Source organism: Macadamia integrifolia, chromosome 5 (assembly GCF_013358625.1).
Source record: "Macadamia integrifolia cultivar HAES 741 chromosome 5, SCU_Mint_v3, whole genome shotgun sequence".
Taxonomy (NCBI): Eukaryota; Viridiplantae; Streptophyta; class Magnoliopsida; order Proteales; family Proteaceae; genus Macadamia; species Macadamia integrifolia.
In genome coordinates, this window is record NC_056561.1 from 6,204,270 (window position 1) to 6,226,416 (window position 22,147).

Sequence of the window (22,147 nt, forward strand, 5' to 3'; positions counted from 1 at the left end):
CTTAAACAGAGGGGGCGTTCTTATAATTGTGGCATTCTCTAGGGGGTGGCTCTATAAATTTTTATAAAATCAATTGGCTTGAAATGGGTTGGTCTCTTGTTGGGTTATCCATAGCCGATGTGGACTCTCTCAATTCTCCCATTTATGTGCAGACTTTCTTTGTGGCCTCTTGTGACTCTTATGCATGATAGTTGGATTATTCACAACCGATGTATCTAGGACTATCTCAATATGACCCATTGATTAAGTATAAATTAAGAAGAATGGTTGGTGACACATGATTCCTAGCAAGACATACACGATCGAATTCAGATATACTTAATATTGTTAAAAACCAAATGGGAGTTTTTTTTTCCGGTACAAACCAAATGGAACTTGAGTGATAAACAATACTACTTAAAAAATCTCTCAAGCATATATTTTACCTATTCAAAATCTAATTAAGAAGTTGTACGTCTGCGATTTCTAGGAAGCTAGAGGACATTTGATTGTCCAAAACTTCTCTCTCAAGTCTAGCTAAGGCAAGAATGGATTAATGGATCTCTTGTACCAAGTAATATTCTTGAATGAGTTAATAAGGGCAAGTTTGATTACTTGATTCTATGGAGACATATATCTTAAAAGAATGTAATTCCATAGAATGTGGTTCCTTTGGAATCGTATTCTTGACAAAATAACTGTTTAGTTTGTACTGATTGATCTATATGGTGATTCTCTCTGAAAATTGTTTAACTATCATGACTGTCTTTGGGAAACACCCAGAATCCCCCCGAATAACTGTTTGGTTGCCCTTTAAATGTAATTTTTTTTCCCAATTTATGTATACAACTATACATCTATGTAATGATCGTAACTGCATACTTTTCTTGGGAATTCTAATCTCCTCCTTTTACTTTCACCTACATCTTAAGACAGATTCACATAACTGCCGTGTCCAAAAACTCCAACTTCCCAAGTCCAAAACTATCCAAATAGGGGAAGCCCCTCTAGTGTGGTGGTAGTGGCTATCAGCAGTCACAATAGAATGCTCGCCTAAGTCCTAGGAAGAAGTCGCTTGTTCAGATAATAAATATATTTATGAAATACACTCAAGTAAATTTGATGCCCTTTTGTTTTGATTTATGAGGTTTATCTTTCGATTGTACATTTTATAGTGTTTAATTCAAAAGTTTAATCTATTAAGTAGAGAGATCATTTGCTATATTAAGTCTCCAAAGGTCCAAGAATTATTTTTTGGGATTATCCCTACACTCCCCTTCCTTGTTGTCCCTTTTTTGGTAGCAATACACATGACACATTTCACCTGTTTTTTGATAATTGCATACAAATGTATCCTTAACATGATCTTCTTTTGGGTAGTTACATACAAATGTATCTTTAACATGGTGAATGTAGTGGCTCTTATAGGATGTTGAAAACTTCAAGTGTCCAATGCAAAAAATTTAAATTATTAAATAGAGAAGCTCATTTGGTACATGAAGTCATTCAAAGTCCCAAAGTTAATCGTGAGATTATTCCTAATAATTTTCTACTAAAACTGAAGGCCGTCATATCAAACTAGAAAGTTGGAGAATGTGACAAGCAATAGGCAATAATTTCATTATAATGTAATCCGTTGTCGCTGTGTTTAAAGCATGTAAATTTCTTTTGATTTTCTCTCATTTTACTCCAAAAAATTCTTTAAATTAGTGGTAAAAAATGATTTTTTAAATTATTTGAAAGTGACTTACCATTATATCATTGTCTTGTATATTTTTTCGAATATACATGAAAAATAACAGGATTTTTCCTTCACTGAAAGTAAAAATGTGTTGTATTTATAGATCAAAAAAAAAAAAAAAAACAAATTATTTGACACCTCAAAGGATATCAATAAGAAAATCTCATAAATATATTCACTTATTTGTAAAATTGTACGGTAAACCCCTAGATATTGGGAGCTACTTATTATGGGCTACAAAGGAAAGATCTAGGTCCCATTTTTAGAGATATGGCCACATGAATACAAGAAACATAAAAACCACAACTACACATAGCATTAGAAACCCCAACTACAAAGTAAGTCTAGGGCCAGACTTATTAAGCTAAGCTAATTGCATGAGTGCATGGGCTACCTCATGGGTGGGCAAAGACAAAGCTATACACATATATACTTTATATAGAGATAGATATAGAGCACAATCAGTAGTAAATTTTGGTTTCAGTCATGAACACCCTGCACCATCTGTAGGGTATTAGCAACAGTCTAGGCAAACCGGGCCAACTTGAGCACAGCAACCCTTTGGACAACCAAATAGTGGCACACTACTTGGCACTCTTGGTAATGGTGGAAATCCTACACTTATTGGCACTCTGGAAAATGGTGAAAAATCTATAGCTGGGAGTCCTTGGTACTTGGCATCATCAACCCCATTCATCTTTGTAGCCTTTTGCTCTGCATGATTATAGATACAAGACAAGCCAGTGAGTGTCAAAGGTGAAAGAATTTTAATTTTTTTTTAATTTATTTATTTGGTCAGTAGAGAGGAAACCATAATAAAGGAAAACCTCTCCTTAGCGATGATCGTTCAAGTCGGTTCATAGTTATCTGGGTGAGCGCCACATGTTCAGACGATGATCCAATGCTTGGAGAGAGGCGCAGAGAAAGAGATGCCCAGAACTATTGGATCATTGCTTGGATACGTGGTAATTGCTTAGGTAACCATGGGCAAGACCTTGGTAATCACCGCTCAAGAAATGAATCGAATTAAATCCAACAATAATGAGGAATAAAAATTAAGGCTTACTTGTTATCATCGTAGTGGAAGTCTCATCTAAGTCTCTAGCTGCCACCTCTGAAGAGATAAGTAGAACAAGAGCCAATGCCAGACCTAAGAGAAGGAGAGTCCTTGAGCCCATTTTTTTCTGAAGAAATGCTTTCTTTGATGAAGAGAAGACTAAGAAAGGATGAGGAAGGCTGATACCATCTCATCCGTAATTTATACAGGATCCTCTTTTGGCTCATTCATGCTTAACCAAACTAATGGTCCCTACTGTCACCGCATGGAGTGTTGATTGGGACAGTCACAAAGTTATGTGGGCCAAAGTGAGGATTCTTTAACCTGGATCCATTTAAAGTTACGGTGGGACTTTCAACTTTTGAACCCATGCAGTGGTTGGCCATTGGGTTTGTAATGAACCACTTAAATGTTGGAACTGTTATCTAATGGATCGAAACGGCATAGAAAAAGTGGAGTAATCCAATTAATCAAGTTCTATGTACCGGATCCCCCGATTATCGGTATCCTAACCATCGATATCGTATCGGTGAAATGATATGAACAAGGAAAAAGAAAAAAAAAAAAAACCATTTTTGTAAGAAAATTTTGATCCGTGCTGATATCATATTAATATCGTATCGGTTTAAAAAAAAAAAAAGTAATAAAATACCCGGTTGGATTCGGTGCAGTAAAATGCATCTGGGTTGATCAGATGGAGGAGATAGTAGTTGAAAAGTGGGACCGATCTATTAATCGTAAAATCACCGCCAAATAATTATCACCGACAACGTATGACGTCATGGTGTTGTGAGATGATGCCACATCATCCAACGGTTCATTGAAAATGTATTAATGCTTATATATGTGCATTGAGGAGTAGCGAAAGTAGGTTGAGGCAATTGCCGCAATTGTCGTCTACTGTCACATAATTAAGTACAAGCCGCCGTTCATGGTGATCACCATGTCTCTCTGCTATGGTGGCCCCTCAATTTCTACTTTTTTGAGTATAAACTATAAACTATGAAATTGAGTAGGTTTGAGGGTTCCTCATTAGCAAAAGAAACGATGCTTATCTTGTTGCTTTAACATTTTTTTGAACAAGAATTTAAGAATTAGTATCTGATATGTCGGTTAATGATGTATTGATTTTGAAACTAATCGATCCCATTTATAAGTAGGACGATGTCTGCCATATGAAGACCAATTAGTTAAATGGATCAATCATGGTGCAAGGTCTTAAAGTGGAGTAATCCAATTAGGCCTCACTAATATTTGACACCCCAATAATTTTCTTGGCCACTAATATTAGGGGGTGTTTGGTTCGGTAAATCAAATGGTGTATGTATCGGATATGAATGTCAATCTTTTGATAGACATTCTTTTGAATTATGTTTCTTTTTGAAAAATCGTTTGGTTACCTTAAGGCTAGTGCATGTTTTTCCTGAGTTGAGATATTGGTTTTTGTAGAGAACGTCTTTCCGCTTTCTCCTTTTATACTAGGTGGTAAAAATGTTGCTCAAATCTGAGTTTAAGTGTTGAGGTAAACTCAGATTTGGAACACATCCTTTGTAATATGGTCATTCATGGGAAGTAGGATGCTCACTTATGACGGTCATCCTAGTGGAACCAAACAACTCCAAAAATTAAGAATTATCATTCTAAAGAATGTCATCCCAAAGATTTACCGAACCAAACACCCCCTTATAGCTTATCTACATTGGACATTGACATCAAATTAGGTATAGTAACTAAAATTTTCCACTCTACTTCATTGTAGAATTTTGCAATTGTGTTTCAATCCAAATCTTAACTCTACAACAAAAGCATTTGGTAAGCCCTAAAGACCATTCAATCATCATTCTCTGATAACTTCTCTTTTATCAGAAATCCAGAACACCATGAAACATTTTGAGAAAAACCAAAACCTGGGGCAAAGACTGCAAAGCCACTGGCCCAAAGAAGGTGGGCAATGCCACTGGATCCTTGGCCATACCACAATACGACGCTTGGTTGGCACGAAGGTGAGTTGCAAAGGCGTTGATGGCAAAGGAAATCCAACGTTTGGTATTAAGAATCATTGAGTAAGGAATGATTGCATTATAAGCGATTTAGGAGTTGCATCAATCCAAGACAAGCTCCGCGAAAGTTGGTTGAGGTGGTTCGACCACGTTCAACCGCAACCTTTGAATGCCCCAGTAAAGAAGAGTAATCAGATTCATTTGATTGGAACCGGAAGAGGTAAGGGCATGCCTAGATTGCCTATTAACGAAGTAATAAGAAAAGATATGCAATTGGTAAGATTCAATTCTAATATGACCACTGATAGAGTTTTGTGGAAGACAAGTACCCATGTAGCCAACCCCTTGTAAGGGATATTCTTATGATGCTTCTACGACTACTGCTTTCACATCTTATTTCCCTTATGTAACCTCTTTATATTTTTATATCTATATTGGATCCAGATAGTGAACCCCATTTAGATGGGATGAGGTTATGGTTTTTGTTGTTGTTGTCGAGTCCTGTTACATTCAGAAAACAATGCAAGTTTTCCAGAAGCCTTTCTTCCTTCTCCCGTACTAAAACTATACAAGATTAGATTAATCTGATTTCTTTGTGCTCTCAATCATAATCATCCTTTTGCTGGAATGGATGCAGCTTCTGATGGGCCAGAAATCGATCTGGCAAATGCAACAGGCAATGCCAATATCTTCTTTGCTTTGCTAACATATGCCTTCTTGGTGAAGTTGTCATAGTCATTAGCTTCAATTTCATCCAGTATTTTACGGTATAACAGTAAAGAAGCCCACACCTGCAACCATATCAAAAATGTATTCCTTAGATCATGAAGCTCCTTTGAATTGATGATAACTAGAAAAAAGAAACATCTAAAAATTTATAACATATTGTTAGAACAAACATCAACAAATACGAAAAAAACAAACACAGAATCATACGAGACGGAGAATCTAACGAGGTTCACACACCAATCTGGTATGCTACGTCCTTGGTTGAAGAAGAAGATGATTCACTATGTTGGAATAAAAGTTATAAAAGAGATCTCTCTCAAGAATACCAAACTCGTGGAAAAAAAAATCACCCAAAAACCCTAACACAAAAAACCCCCAACACTTTCTTAAAAAGAAAAAAAAAAAAAAAAAAAAAAAAAGCAGCTTGCTAAACAGTACCATAGTACATATATATATTTCAAAATATTTGATCTTACCGGCCATCTGCTTGCAGAGCTGAGCTCGTTTACTCCCTTCTCTGCTTCTTCAAAGTACATTCTTGCCCTCTTGATCTGAATTTTCATGAAATTCCTCCATTTGCCTGTTACCTTCCCTGCAAATATGTCCTCATCTGAAAGCCCTGCCTGTGATAGTTCATCTTGTGGTAGATAGACTCTCCCTCTTCTTGCACTGAAGCAAGGAAACTTGTAAGAATTATTATAAAAGATCAGGTGGTTCTTCGACGAGCCATTGAATCAGCAAGTTAAATTTATCAGATGGTAATCACGTAAACTAATTTTAGGGACAGAAGTAAAGTTACAATGCTTCTTGGAATAATCTTAAGAATCAGACATTAGCAGGAAAAGAAATTTCTACAAGTTCATACTTACTCTTCTCCAACATCCCTGAGAATGTTGGTTAGCTGATTTGCAAATCCTAATGCCAAGGCAGCATTATACACAGTTTCTGTTGTTGCTTGTGATTTAGGATCAATGCCCACAACTGGAACACTCACTAATCCAACAGTCCCAGCTACATAGTAACAGTAAAGATAGAGTTCATCAAAGTTCTTGTATCTAGACTTCCAAAGGTCCATCCTCATACCTTCAATCATGTCTTTGAATGGCTGGAAAATAAGAGACGATCGTTGGATAATTAGCGCACGAAGATCGAAGGCTTTGCTAGTAGGAAAAATAGGAGCTGTGTCCTGCTAACCTGAATGTCAAGAGGAAACTTTGAAACTGTATCAAACAAAGCTGCATCCAGTATATCAAATGGATGACCAGCAAAAATATCCTCCAATCTTGATTCCCAACTGTCTAAAGCAGTCAGTGGGATATGTGAAGCATTGGGCCCATCAACAAGTTCATCTGTTCTCCTGCACCACACTGAACAAAGAGGAATTCACAAGAACTGAATGAATAAGGCAACTTCAGATTTCACATTACAGATACTATGAAACTAATCAACTTAACCTTTCCCTGTCTTTCTAGTATGAAAACATATTTGGTTAACAAATATAGTGCCATCCATCCAAAGAAACTAGCATACATCAAATTACTTCCCCAAAATGATTGGTTTAAGCTTTGAGACTTCCCAACGCCTCCTTTGAACATGGCCATATCACCGTAAGCGATATCCTCGAAGCTTGTCTTGAATCGGGGCCACTCCCAACTCTGCTTAACCCTGTTATTTCTCACTTTACTCAAAGGCTCAAGCAAAGTGATTGACCAAAGAATGCTCAAACTCCTTCTGGATTTCTCCCTTCCTCAGTCTTTGCTCTTTGTATTTTGCTTATGTGATTTTGTTTTTTTCTAAAAGGTAGGAAATGGAGGACATTTTGGACCATCACCATAGCCAAAATCAACAAAACAAATTTTTTGGACCCACTAGTCTGCTACCAATATACACAAACATCCCTTGTTACAAGGTCTAAACAATGGAAGATGGGAAAGTTAGGAGCCTAATGTGAATAAGATCCTGAAAGTTACAATCTTGTTGCAAGGTTTATGAAATGATCTACAGCCATAGAATGCCAGATTATAGGTAGAAAGTACTCACTAGAGATTGCCCAGAGAGCTTTTTGCCTTTCCGGGGTCATGAGCAAAGTCCCTGTAACAAATAACCAAACAAGAAACTAACTCCATTAAGATGCCATTTTCTCTGGTTCAAAAGTTTTCCAAAGGGAACCTCAAAATGAAATCCTGCAAGTTAAACAATAAGGCTAACCCAAGTAATATGTCTTGGAATGCACAGCACAGACTTGTCGACATCGTTCATATGCTTCATCCAACAAACTGAGAGTTCCAGGAACAACTATGTCTGGTTTCACATCAAGGACTTGTTTAGACTGCAACTGTTTGTTAACCAAAGCTATCTGCTTTAGAACCATACCATAAACCTTCTGCTCTGATGAGATTGCAACTTCTTCAGCAGAGTTTGCAACCAAGCTTGAGAAAACAGGGTAGTTCCCTGTATTCTTTAACCCACCCAAACAAGAATTCAACTTTGATTTCTTGACTTTTAGTCTCCTATTAACTCTTGAACACTCAGCTCTGGTTATGGACCTTGAAACATGAAACCAGCTTCCCTCTGTTGTTACAACACTTGACAACAGAGAAGACATACTTCAAATATTTCCAAGACTTCAACTTCTGATGCTCTTAACTGTTCTTGGAGCTTATTTTCCTCTTCATTTCCTAACTCATGATATAGAACAGTGTGTAACCAGATATAGAACAGTGTGTAACCAGTGTTTACACAACAAATTAAAAAAGACCCAATTATTGCATCCCTAACTTATTTGATTGAACAGTGTAGCGAGCATTTTACTAAGAATAAAACACTCAATCAAGTTGAGAGAAGAAGAAAAGAGGAGCCCCCTTAAGAGAATAACAGATTCACAGAAACCTATGAGAGAGAAATCTACCCAAAGCCTCAACAAAAGAAAAGAAAAAACCAAGATTGGTGCAGAGTTCTGTACCACTGGCCTGGCCTTTCTCTATGTAAGAAAAGGAAGCTTTTTGATTAAGAATTCTCTACAACTAACCTTCTTCATAAGAAGACTAGATTTTAAGAAAACTAAAGCAATAAAAACCCAAAAATGTATTCTTGATTGCCTTTCCCCAGAAAAGCTTAGGTGAGTATACCCTTTAGATTCTAGCCAATAAAAAAACAAGTATACCCTTAAAATATTCACTTGTGTTTCTGTTTCCTGTTAAATTTTGATTTTTCTTATCTGTCTTCAGCAGAATATGAAGTCCTTGTCGTTGGGGTTTCCATGGCTGCGAGTCTCCATCTCTATAATGGGCAAGTACATTGGCCCTTCTGTTTTTCTGTCTTTTAATGTTCAAGTAGTGGGGCTTTTGTTGTCATTGCTGGGGTCCTTTACTCCTACCAAAACTATTTATTGATTTCTTGAGGATTAGAGTGAGATTAAGGGCCCGTTTGATAACATTTCAAGAAATGCGTTTTATCTATAAACGAAGCAAAAAACATTTGATAAAACTGTTTCGTTTCACTTGTTTTCAGAAATGGAAATTGAAAAAACGACTCGTGGCCATTTTTTTCACTGGTTACTATAGACTTTCAGAAACATGACTATCAAACACCTTCAATTCTGTTTCTATTTCTAGAAATGAAAATTTATGTTTCTGCCGTTTCTTGAAACAGAAACGCAGAAACGTTATCAAACGGGCCCTAAGTACTGAATAATGATGGTATTAATGAAAGAAATCAATATGAGCTATTAAAGCAAGAAGACCTATGAACTTGTGATATGGTTTTGGAATAGATATGGCAATTGGATGAGAACCCTCTCACCATAAAAGAATATGGTAGAGGATGCGTGCATGGGTCTCCTCGGTTGAAACCATACGATGAATTCATTGCGTAGCTCAGAAAAATTTTGTCCTTTAATTATTATAACATTGTTTAATAGGCTACTTTTAATTCGTGGATCTATCATAATTGTTTAACTCAAAAATATTTGCCATTCAACTAGAAATGATATCTTTTCGAAATAAATATCCAGCATTTGTTTTGTAGTGTGACAGCACCTTGAAATAGAAGACTCCAAAACTATGCAAACAAGTTGGCCTCAAACTTCTGGGGACTGACAAACAATGAAAAAGAAACACAATTTTCGTGGTCTTAATTTTGGTTTTGGTTTTGGTTTTGCTTTAGATATGTTCATAGAGGAAGGTCCGCTTGACATGGTGGTGGACTGGTGGCTGCCAATGCGGTCCCTTTCAGCTTCCACCCTTGGCCGCCGGTTCTTGAGTTGGAACGCTAACCCCTATTGGCCTATGAAGATTAGACTGATACAATTTCGACGGCTAAGATTGCCACCATGTTGCCAACCCTTAGCTATTCCTCATGTTGTGACTATTTTGCCCAACAGAAATATTGCTTTCCCAAAAACATAATTTTGTAATCTCTCTCTCTCTCTTTCTTGTTGCCAAATGCATTGCATTTTGGTGCATGACAAGAATTAATTAAAAAAAAAAAAGGAAAAGGGATTTCCCTTGGTACAATGTTGAGAGTCCACATTCAGTGAGCAGTGAGAAGCAGTGAACATCGAACGGTTGAGAGCATCTGGACACATGCCCCAAGAAGTTCTTAGGGGGTGTTTGGTTCGGTAAATCAAATGGTGTATATATCGGATATGAATGTCAATCTTTCGATAGACATTCTTCTGAATTATGTTTCTTTCTGAAAAATCGTTTAGTTGCCTTGAGGTAGGGGTGTCAATCGGTCAGTCCGGCTCGGTTTCGGTTCGGGTTGAGTCTGTTTCGGTGTGGGAAAGCTGAAACCGAAACCAAACCAATAAGGAAATTCCGATTTCGGTTTGGTTTTGGTTTCAGTGCGGTTTGGTTTCAGTTTGTCTTCGGTTTCTTAAATCGATTTGTAACCGGGTTGGTTTTGGTTTTTGGTCCAGTTTGGATTCGACTTTCCATACAAATGTATACAAAACTATGCAAATTTTGATTTTTTTTAATGAATTTTGGAGTGTTTCAGTTTCTTACCGGTTTGATTTCAGTTTCGGTCTGGGTTTTGAGCCGGTTTCGGTTTGGTTTCGGGTTCATCCGATTTTCGGTGCGGTCCGGTTTAGTTTTGGGGTTGCAATACTCCAAACCGAACCAAATCAATAAGGCTTCAGTTCGGTTTGGTCCATGTTGTTATCGGTTTGGTCCGGCTGGTTTTATCGGTTCGGTTTAGGAATTGACACCCCCACCTTGAGCTTAGTACATGTTTCTCGCGGATTGAGATATTGGCTTCCGTAAAGAACTTCTTTTCGCTTTCTCCTTTTATATTAGGTGGTAAAAAGGTTGCTCAAATCTGAGTTTAAGTGTTGAGGTAAAATCATATTTGGAACACATCCTTTGTAATATGGTCATTCATGCAAAGTAGGATGCTCACTTATGAGGATCAATCTAGTGGAACCAAACAGCTCCAAGAATTAAGAATTATCATTCTAAAGAATATCATTCCAAAGATTTACCGAACCAAACACCCCCTTAGCCATCCGATGTTCATTGCACCAATGCAACGGTTGCAGACGATTTTCACACCACTGCTGATGACCTTGATTCGTACATGAAACTCTAACCATCCACTAAAACCATCATTTATTCTTCTTCTCCTTCTTTGTCTACTTCCATTAGAAATCTTAAGCCTTGAAGCATGAAATTTCAGTACTTGAAAGTTGGAATGGTGGTTTAGATGAAATGTCACCTAAAAATTTTTTAGATGAAACTGAAAAATGAGTGGTTTGGTTCTGTTCAAAAAAAAAATTTTTGTTGACAGTGGGATTTGAACCCACGCCCTTTCGGACCAGAACCTTAATCTGGCGCCTTAGACCAACTCGGCCATATCAACAAGGTGTGATGGGTAACATTTTTTTTTATATTTTATACAAATATACGGATGACGCTACCTAAAGCACAACCGACTTGCAACGACTCTTAAGTCTCGATTCTTGACTCTTTATTAGATTTTTTGACAGTTGGATTGGACTAAATGCTAACTGGGTCCCAACGTGGATCCCAATCCGATTGCACGAAGTGCAACGCAGTTTCATTCCTCATGTGATCACGTTCCCGTATATATGCCTGTAACGCAGCGAAGGTAACGAAGTTGCAGGTAAGAAACGAAGAAGAGAAAGATCCGAGAGATCGCAGCGCTCAAACCCTAACCCTCCAACGAGCGAGTACTCTTTGATCCTACAGGTACTTTTTTTTTTTTTTTTCGATGAATAATTTTTCTTGTTGTGTTCGTTATGAATTGCTTGATTTATTGAATTGAGTCTATAAGGGGCAGTCTTGATCTGGAGTGGGTAAAGCAAATTCCTTGAAATCCGGATGATGGTTATGTGTATTTCCATGGAAATTCCTTGATCCAGATGCTTGTTGTGGTTTTGGTGGTTTTTGTTTGGATGGATGGATGGATTGGTCTGCATAAAAGGGTCACTTGATTTCATGTATTTCTGGGCTAAATTTTTATTAAAGATTTCTCTTTTTTCTATTCCATTAACTCTAATAATTTGACAGATGTGATGGAGATTCATGTGTTTCTCTGCAACTTTCTTCACCTAAATCTTATGTTTTGATTTTGTCTTCAGTTATGATTTTTCTTTTCTGAGTTTTTCTTTCTCTGATCTTCCATCATTGCTGAAAGTTCCTCTTGCTCTCTTACTTGAAAGCATGTGCTGCTTTTCATGCAATTATATTTCACATGCATACCATTTGATTTCCTCTGGTGAGGAATATTTGCAATTTGCATCCTTAGAATTGAGGCTTGGGCGTCATAGGATTAGGTACATGCAAGGTTTATTGGGACCATGGAGTTGGGAGCCATAATCTCCAGTTTGTATGACTGTTGATGAATCCAACCAAGGGCAAAGGTGGAGAGGAGATCTCTCCAAAGTCCAAATCCTAAGATTCGAAGACCTGACATACATGAATTTTTCTCTTGCTTGCTCAGAAACAGAGGACAATTTCATTAAGAAATAGACTACAGTGGCCAGAAATATAAAGGTATAAAGGTCTTTTGAATGAGATTTTTGAAGCGAAAGTAAAGATTTGTGTTCGATCAGTGCCCAATACCATCCATGACTGTTCCAAAACCTTCAGTGAATGGGTTCCTTAATTTCATTCCTAATTATACTATGTCCTATGTATAGCTAAACAATGATGCTCAATTGAGGAATTCCTGGTCATGTCAAAATCATTTTGGGGCAGGGCTCAAGGAATTCAGATTTGGAGACACATCCTGGTTTTGCATTGAAACATGCAACAAAAGTGAAGCCATGAGATCTTAGCATGAACAATAGCAAACAATAATAAAACTAACTCTTATCATGAACAGTGGAGAACAATAATGAAACTAAGTTCATTCCTGAAACCCCGTAATGAAATGCACTTTTGTCGCTGTTGCTTTCATCATTGTTATTATTTCATTTTTACTCCCCATAACTTTTTTGCTTTACTTGCATCATGTGATTCTTAATATGGTCTTATAATTCGAGATTAAGTTAGTATTCGGTGTCTAGAAGATGGAAATATGTTTCCGGTGATGGTAAATTTCTGAAGCTTTATAATCCATCTATATATTGCTTCTTCAACTTCAACAACTTGTATACACTAAGACCTAAGTCTTATCCATTTATTTAATTTTTTGGGATTTTTATTACTTCTGACTTTGAGTGAATCCATTTATTTCCGCTTGAGTCTCATCTTAGTGGATCTCTTGGCTGTAATCAACAGAACCAAATTGATCCTCTTTCCATCTTTGAAGTTATAGATGAGTTGTGATGTGTATGGATTGATTCAGTGTTCTGAGCTGCCTTTATCTAGAAATTTTGGTGTTTGTTTGGTGGTTTCACTTCACTGTTATCTCTCCTGTGAAAAAGTTAGCTTTTTTTTTTGCCTTTTCAGTTTTCAGCTTCTGTGAAAGTTTTTGGGTTCACTGATTTCTCATCTTTATCTCAATTGAGTGCTGTCTTTACTTCAATTGAGTGCTGTGTTGGACTAAACCGCTTTCAACAGTGGGGGAATTCCATCCATGAATCATGTGTGTGTGATGCTCTTGAACAAAAATTATTTCAATGATACGTTCTTCTGAGTGTCCTGTCCTGTCAGTATGTACGAAATTTATGATGGCATTCATCTAGAATCATGTTATGGTACTTTCCCTTCATTTATTTGTTTGCAAGGAAGTAAGGCAGCAGATTATGTGAGAGCCTTTATTTATTCAAGTATCGGAGCATTTATCTGAATGTTTATAAGGAACGGAATGCTTATTCAGAAGGGAGTAATGCAAGAAAAGGCAATGGTTTCCCCTAGGTCTGTTGTTGTGATTGTGTTACTTTGTATACAAGAAGAGTGAGAGGTTTGTCAATTTTCATCTGTCTGAGATTTGTCTGGAAGTTCATGTTCCAAGTACCTCGAAAGAGGATAGAAAGATGTTCAGACATAAAAAAAAAAAAATATATATATATATATATATAATTGATAGGGGACTGGAAATGTGTGTAAAGAATACTAAGGGGCATGTCTTTCTCAGACCTGATGAGATTTTATCAGTGTCTAACTATTCTAAACAAGTAAACAAGAAGTTCAAGACTTAGTACATTCTAAAACTTCCATCTAACTCCAACAATCATCAAAATTTTGGCATGAAAAGGAGAAAAAGATACGGTGATGCAGCTTCTCATTATCAAATAGCTCAAGCACCTTGATAAACAAACTGCGGTCATTTTAATACTGTTGCTAGGAGATCAAGTTATATAACACAAACTTTGAGTAGTCCAACAATTTTGAGGAAAACTTAACTCTTTAAGGATGTTGATGAATCAGGATGAGGAGGTAACACAGATCTATGTAAGGGTATTGGGTTTTCTGTATTCAGGGCTAATGGCAACGGGGCAATGTACCTGCTTAACATAAATTTGATAATTAATGGTGGCTGCTTGCTTTTGATGTGACAAATCACTTTGCATCGAATAATATTAAGTTAAATAATCTTCCTACAGGAATTCCTGAGTTATGATGTCTTGTTTTAGATTTGTTAGCATGGACTGTAAGAATACTAATTTTAGCTTTGACTTCTTTTGTGTTGCCCCCCACCCCCTCCCTCTTTCTATTTTCTCAGTAAACAAGGTCTGAATAAATATGGTTGCAAATGGTGCGAATCCTCCAAGAGGCAGTGCAGCAGCAACTGCGAGCATGCGAAGGCGGAGGACCACTGGTGGTGGCAGTGCAGCAGGGGCAAGTGGGACAATGCTCCAGTTCTACACAGATGATGCCCCAGGGCTCAGGATTTCACCAAACGTTGTGCTTGTAATGAGCATCGGGTTCATAGCCTTTGTTTCCATCCTACATGTGGTAGGAAAGTTATTCCTTGTGTCGAGAGAGGCTGGGAGGTCTTGAGAGATGTTAAAGAGTAACAAATACAAAGTAAACTTAAAACTTAAGTTGTTAGGTAGGAAAACTATTTCAGTTCATATGGATTTCGTTTTGTTTTTGTGAGATTGATGCAGGAGCTTAAATTTTATATGGGTTTACTTTCAGTTTACAAGTATCAGTATGATAGTGGGAACCATTGATTCTCTTATCACTGCAAGTTCTGCTTTTACATTCAGATAAATGATTAATTCCTGAATTGATATGAATCCTACTTTTTATCATACACTTCTGAAATTGTAAAGCTAATTTGCATAGTTGTCAAGGTGTCACTTAGGTGTCTATACACCTTGACATCTTTGGTCACCTAGGTGGGCACCTACGACGTGTTGGTTTCGCTTTGCTTCAAACCCACCCAAAAAAAAAATGCAAGTACCCGTCAGTTTTATAACCTAATATCCACTGGCTTCCATCATTGAAATGGGAATGGTTGCTCAAGCTTCCTACTACCTTCACGAACTGTAGGAACAAAGGATTGAGTTTTTGGCACCTCAGTGTCTACACAAACTCTACTCTCAAATTATATAGGTTAGAGAAGAGGCTTTGAATACTCTTGAATATCACTAGGGAAGTTGGTCAAGTCACCCAGTTTATAACTGGTACTATTCATATAGGCATAAGGGAAGGACCACAAGGTTGAATGCGAGGTGCTAAAGATGTGTTCTAGAGACCTTGGATCTGGACCTCAACTCTCCAAAGAATGGGTCGACCGTGAAATGGTCAAGGTCGACCACGAGATCAAATCCGTGAAAAAACAAGGGAAAAAAAAAATACGCATATGCTCTTCAGACAGTTGACTGCAGTTGGTCAAGGTTGACCATGGGTTGGTTGTTGAGCCACGCCTCTTATGGTAAAAAGAGATGTAGTTTAATTGTCTATCAAGTTAAAAGTTGAAGTTAGAGGAATTGTTTTATAATCCTTTTCATCCCGGAGCAGCGCTTGCGGAAGAAAATGGAAATTAAAATGAAACCGGCTTCCATATGGAAACTACTAAAAGTAAAGGTTAAACAATCTCCATGTCATCTTTCCTCAGCTATCAGCTCAGAAAGTGCATATGAGACTACTTTGATGAGATCCCCAGAAAGGGTAGTCAACCTAAAAGACCTGCTAAGACCAAGCACACAATCAAGAAGATTTGGATTGAAAAAAGCTATCATGCTATCATACTGCCGAAACCATTCATTCGCTCTATTTACTTGCCTCCTCGAACGTGGTATGTGGTGAAATATGGTTCCATTCTTGATTCAACGTGGGTTTCTCACTTCACTTAGTAGATGACGGCTAGGTCAGATCATGCTATCGAAATACGTTCAGATATTTTTGATAATAGCTTATATAAGCTATTTGAAGAAAGACCGCCATTTGTGCTCAAGAACTCAATTCGCTTTTCTTATTGATTTTGCTTACCCAATGGTGAAAAGAGATGTAGTTTAACCGTTGATTAAGTTAAAAGTTCTTTCTTTTTTCCTCTTTATTTAAAGAAAATAAATGTTAAGAGTTGCAATTTTGAAGGTTTTTTTTTTTTTTCTGACAAATAGGAAAAAAAATTCCATTAAGAAGAAAGAAGAGATGTTACATCAAAATAGGACTATTAGCCTCAATAGTCTTTTTTTTTTTTTGGTGGAGGGAGGGGAGGGTGGGGGTTGGGGGTGTGGTTGTGGGGGGAGGGCGTGGGGTTTTAAAAATTAACCTTCAATAGTTAAGACCACATCAGATGTGGGCCTGACACAAAAAAAAAAAAAAAGATTTTTACTTAAAGGCCAAGATATGATTTTACAGTCAGAAAACAGGTTTTCCAGATCAACTCAAATTGTGCCAATATTCCATCCTTCCTCTATTGCATGCCTGATGTCCATAAGTGCCCTAAAGATTGCATGAGAAATGTTTCTTATTATCAAATTGTCAGTATTGAATGAGACACCGTGAAGCTGATATATTAGTGTCTGTGTTGGACAATAAGACAAGTACCCCCAAGCTGATATATTAGTTTCTGTGTTGGTTACTCCCATGTAAATCAGAGTTGGCAGATTCACAAAGTGAAAATTTGGAGATAAAGGGTCAGGTGAAGCGAGTTCACCTAAGTTGGAGATAGACGGGTCCCGCTTGAGCAGCAGTCCACTGCTTCACAAGGTGAAGAATAAAAAAAGGATTTGATTTATCCAGATTGTAAAGCACTCAAATGCTCAAAGGTATTAGAGAAACCTTCTAAAGATTGTGATTTTTGTCGGTACAAATTTGAGCCATCTATCGTTTGAGATCAGTACAAAGCTACTGTAATTCACCAGAGCCTCTTTTGATTCCAAAATCAATTTTGGTTTAGTTGAGAAATCATGGAACTAGTTGATATCTTCTCCAGATATCCTTTTGTTCCTATGTTTGCTCATATTGAATCAGAAGGAAGTTGAGTATTGTCTGATGACATATTTCTTATGCATACTGTGGGCCATGCAATGAATGTAGGGCCTGCCTGAAAACACTGTTGCTATTGCATTGACGTGCAAGCCTGCCACCTTCATAAGATCAAGCCGATTTTATTTATTTATTTATTTTTATTATTTTTTAAGAGATAGAATACATAAGAATTACTACCTCCACTGTTGATCTTATCCAGGTTATCAAGAGACAGAATAAAACATATGCCAGCCATATGTGCATCAATGCATATGTGTGGGGAGTGTTAGTGTGTTGATACATTGTTGTTGCCCTTACCTGAGGGCTCAAGCTTTTGGGATAAGCAGTTGTAACAAACCAAAAAATGGAAAAACCAAGACAGGTCATGCCAATATGAGTTGCAATTGAAGTGTGCAGTGATTGGTTGCAGTTTTTGCTCAAAGAAACTCTCTTATTACAATTACCTGTTGTCCCAGAAACTCTTAAAACAATTTCAAGACAAAATTCAATGCCCTACAATAGTGTGATTAACTTGTCATGAAGATGAACATTGTAATCTGCAAACAAAGATGATGAATCATTGGTCCAGTAAGGTAAAATTCCAAGATATCCAAAACCTTCTTTAAAAAAATCTAATAAAACTAGTGGAAAAGAACACTACCTGGTCAAGTGGCTCTTGCGCCCAGACACGAATCCACAGCCAAATCTTGAAGAGAAAAGCCATAATACTACTGTAATGACTCTCTAATACTCCTACAATGACTTGGAACTCAAACTAGTGCATGGAAAGCTAAAACAGACTAGTATTTGATACTTAAACTAGGACTCTAAAAGCAGAACATAGACTTGCAGTGATATCTGGACTCTTCTTAATGATTCCAGGATTGACTAGCTAACTGTTAACATAAAAAGGACTCAACCCCCCCAACCCCCCAACCCCCCCCCCCCCAAAAAAAAAAAGTCATACCAAAATAATCCTACTTGACTAATCTTGTGGTCATATCTCCTACCTTAGTTTAGGTTCATTAGAATGACCTATTACAATGAAAAACCCTTGAACCAAAGGCCCAACACATATGAAACCAAACCCAAGGCTTAAATCTACTAAAATAATGAATTTCATGATTTATCTGCATTCAGTGGAGGATAGATTCAACACTTAAAATTTCTTGAGATCATTGATACAAGGAACCTGTTTCAGCCACCGAACACCTGAAGAATCTTTAATTCAAAATAAAAGGCTGTTACACGCAATGGGATGCTGGTGATCTGAATAGTTTAGTTGAAACATTCCCCCCCCCCTCTCTATAATTCCCCCCTACCCCCTAGTGTGCGTGAGTAAAATCCCCTTGGGCAGTTCATGAGGAAATAGCAAAAAAAAAACATGGAATGTGCAAGAGCAAAATTTTAAAAACTGTAAGAACTGTTAACAACAAATGCAAACTCAAGTTTGAAACTAAGCATTGAACTTCAACAAGAACTAGCATAAAGGAAAGACGGTACTGATCAAAAGAAACAAAAACTCCATCTCTATATAAGAATGTAAGAACTCATTATACAAAGCATACACAACAAAGACTAATCAGATAAAATAAAATAAAAATCTCAAAGGAACAAAGGTTCACAATCCATTTGGAATATAAACCTTTCTAAAAGAATTAAAACGTGTAATAACTAACAGAACACAAATTCCATCAACATTGATTATCCCACCTACAATTCCCTATTATACTAAATAAAATTAATCCACAGTATAATGCATACAAAAATAATCTCTCACCTACTTCAACAAAACAATTCTCTGAGCTACAGATTATGAATTCAACTCAAGATTGTGATGAGTCTGAAACCAAAAATAGGAAAGAGAGAGAGGTCAGCAACAGATTAGAAAATGCTCAAGCTAAGATCGAGTATTGGCCATTGGAGATTTGCTGTTCTCCTCAGATATCAGGGCCACATATGAGCAAAGATTGAGTTCCTTTAGGTGGAGAGAGAGATTACCTGGAGTTACAAAACTGCTTAAAAACAAGTAGTTCTATCAGAACTTATAGGCAGAGCTGGGTAGAGAGAGAAAGGCATTACTCCAATATGGTCCCACCAAGCTTTCCATGTTCGAGTTTGAACATTTATTATCCTTGATTACATCTTTCCCTTTTACCCTTAATCCAATGTTTGACAAGGATGCTCAACATCAGCTTCCCATGGCATATAGCTGCTTGCAGTTTCAATAAGAATGCACAGAAGTTTGTTGAATGGTTCTCAAATGACCTGTCCTCCTGGTGCTGCTAAGAGATCTCACTTGTAGGTGTATTATTGCAAGTTCATTGCAAACAGGAGCACCCAAGTACAATTTGTATTAGGCCTTGTAATAGGCATGAGCTTCAGATGAGTTTTCTTGTCCATACTCTCACTCAAAGTCTTCATTTGCTAATAAATCCAAATTATTGGAGGCAACATAGCCAGCATCTTTCATAAGCTCAGTCAATCCTTCCAATGATGAATAAATCTCTTGTGCATGTGAGTTTGATCTATCCCCAACTAGAAATGGGTAAAATCCACTGCCCACATCAATCCAAGCACAACCAGGAGTCTTTCTCACTCCCAAGTCTCTCATGAATGTCCGCACCTTTGCTAGCTTGCTCCAACAGCCAGCAGCTGCATACATGTTAGCAATCAAAACATAGTATCCTGCATTATCAGGCTGCATCTCTAACAATTTCTCAGCCACCCATTCCCCAATCTCCATGTTCCCATGGATATGACACGCCCCTATGAGTGTGGCCCACATTGGGGGGGTTGGTCGAAATGGCATCCGTGTGATGATCTCTACCGCCTTTCTCAACAAACCAGCCCTCCCAAACAGATCAACCATGCAAGCAAAATGCTCCAATCGGGGATTTATCCGATACAAGGTGGTCATCTTCTCAAAGATCATTTGTCCTTCGGACACAAGACCTGAATGGCTACAAGCTGACAGAATAGCTACCATTGTTATATGATCTGGTTTGATCCTAGACATGTTCATCTCCTCAAATAGTTTCAGTGCAACTTGCCCTTCCCCTTGACTCCCATATCCAGCGATCAAAGAAGTATATGTGACTTCATCCCTCTTGCTCATCAACTCAAACACCTTTTGAGCTTCTGAGATTTTTCCAGATTTTGAGTACATGTCCACAAGAGAATTCCATACTAGCAAATAATCCTTAAATCCTCCATGCCTCAGTATGTAACAGTGGAGCTCTTTTCCATGTTGCAAGTTTGCCACTCGAGCACAAAGAGGAAGAATACTTGCAATGGTCACATAATTTGGCACAAACCCAGATATTAACATCTCCCTAAATATAAAGGAGGCTTCCTCAGATAGATCTGAGCTGCTGTAACCAGCGATCATGGAATTCCATGTAACTATAGTCTTAGTTTTGGTCAACCGGAACAAGACATGAGCATGTCTCAGGTCCTTACACCTTGAATACATGGTGATCAGTGCATTTTTAACACTCTCGACCTCTTCACAACAGCTACGGATAGCAGAACTGTGAATCTCCTTCCCCAGTTTTATACATCCAATTCGAGAACATGCACCCAATCCAATAAGTGTTGAGACAATATCTAAACAAACCCCATGATTTCTCATTTGTGAGATCAAATCAAGTGCTCCCTTAGAGTTTGACATCTGAAGACAACCACCAGCTATGGTATTCCAAGTTACTATATTCACTTCAATATCTCCATCTCGCATCCTCTCAAAAAGTTCAAAGGCCTCCACCCACATTCCTCTGGAAGCATAACCAGAGATCATTGTGTTCCAAGTAATAACATCCCTTTCTGGCATTTTGTCAAACAATGAACGTGCAATACCAACTTCGCCACACTTGATATACATAGAAATCAGAGCATTTTGAACAACCAAGCTCCACTCGAGATGGCTAGCTTCAACCGACCAATGAATCTCCCTTCCAAAAACTAGATCAAATGCTTCACCACAAGCCTTCAGCACAGAAGGATATGTAAAATTATCAGGTTTGACCCCCATGTTGACCATTTGTTTATAAGAAGAGATTGCATCACTATACAACCCCTTCTTAACATACACAGAGATCAAAATATTCCATGGCAAAGCATGCCAAATATTGGAATTATCAGTTATAGAACGAGCATCATTAAGGAAATTAAAGGTTGAATAAAAGGTGACAAGTTTGGGAACCAAAACAGGACTCTGTACAAGACCCAATGAGATAATGTGAGAATGAAGTTGTTTTCCTTGTGGAAGTGATTTAAGGGTGATGCATAATGAGAGGAGCAAGGAGATTGGGTGTACTACAAGATCAAAAGAATTGGAAGAAGCAGCATGGAACTGGATGATCGAGAAGACCTTAAAGCCGTGGTGTAATTGGCCTTGGCTTGTAAAGGTCCTGAGGGATGACTGAAGAGAATCTATGAGAGTTTCCGCTTTTGTAGGGGGATCTTTTGGTAAAGATTTAGAATCTGTGACAGGTTCTTCACATTCATATGGAGTATGTGGGAGACTGTTTTGGAGATTTCGTTTCCATGATGTAGGGATGAACTTTTGAAAATATGACTTGGAAAGGGTTCTTGAAAGAACAGAAGATGATTTGAACATTAATTTAGGTTTCCTTCTACAGCCTCTGGTACCATAACATGCTTGAATGTGCTTTCCTTTGGATTGCATTCAAATAATATCTTCCACTCTTCCCTGTTCAAGAATATTAAAATTTTTCTCTCAAACACATTTGCATCTTAATAGCAATTCAAAGAGAGAGAGAGAGAGAGCAAAAAAAAAAAAAAA

General features: G+C 37.5%; 3 protein-coding genes, 1 long non-coding RNA gene and 1 other non-coding gene across 11 annotated transcripts in view; 1 reads left to right on the forward strand and 4 right to left on the reverse strand.

Moving 5' to 3' along the window:
* Positions 1 to 1,865: 1,865 nt before the first annotated feature.
* LOC122079137 lies at positions 1,866 to 2,962 on the reverse strand. Its single transcript, XR_006140282.1, has 2 exons — positions 2,787 to 2,962; positions 1,866 to 2,434 (listed from the first exon to the last, which is right to left on the reverse strand). It is a non-coding gene; the product is annotated as an uncharacterized LOC122079137 (long non-coding RNA).
* A 2,068-nt stretch (positions 2,963 to 5,030) lies between these two features.
* LOC122079544 (phytoene synthase 2, chloroplastic-like) lies at positions 5,031 to 8,640 on the reverse strand. Its single transcript, XM_042646090.1, has 6 exons — positions 7,715 to 8,640; positions 7,547 to 7,597; positions 6,701 to 6,873; positions 6,376 to 6,611; positions 5,983 to 6,175; positions 5,031 to 5,568 (listed from the first exon to the last, which is right to left on the reverse strand). The coding sequence occupies exons 1-6, from the start codon at positions 8,109 to 8,111 to the stop codon at positions 5,389 to 5,391; spliced, it is 1,230 nt and encodes a 409-aa protein (XP_042502024.1). The 5' UTR covers positions 8,112 to 8,640; the 3' UTR covers positions 5,031 to 5,388.
* Positions 8,641 to 11,284: 2,644 nt separating this feature from the next.
* TRNAL-AAG lies at positions 11,285 to 11,365 on the reverse strand. Its single transcript has one exon. It is a non-coding gene; the product is annotated as a tRNA-Leu (tRNA).
* Positions 11,366 to 11,557: 192 nt separating this feature from the next.
* Positions 11,558 to 15,056, forward strand: LOC122079545 (protein transport protein Sec61 subunit beta-like). The gene is made up of 2 exons (XM_042646092.1): positions 11,558 to 11,715; positions 14,639 to 15,056. Exon 2 carries the CDS (start codon positions 14,659 to 14,661, stop codon positions 14,914 to 14,916), a length of 258 nt encoding a protein of 85 aa, XP_042502026.1. The 5' UTR covers positions 11,558 to 11,715; positions 14,639 to 14,658; the 3' UTR covers positions 14,917 to 15,056.
* Positions 15,057 to 17,721: 2,665 nt separating this feature from the next.
* The window catches only part of LOC122079816 (pentatricopeptide repeat-containing protein At1g71490), a 6,083-nt gene continuing 1,657 nt past the window's right edge, over positions 17,722 to 22,147 (reverse strand). For 4 of the 7 annotated variants that reach the window (XM_042646548.1, XM_042646546.1, XM_042646545.1 and 1 more), the window contains one exon: positions 18,844 to 22,054. In XM_042646548.1, coding sequence (XP_042502482.1) covers positions 19,748 to 22,030 — 2,283 coding nt within the window. In that variant the 5' untranslated portion in view covers positions 22,031 to 22,054 and the 3' untranslated portion in view covers positions 18,844 to 19,747. Of the gene's footprint in view, positions 17,898 to 18,843; positions 22,055 to 22,147 lie in introns of those variants that run through there. The other 3 variants (XR_006140539.1, XR_006140537.1, XR_006140538.1) reach the window with 3 other exon arrangements.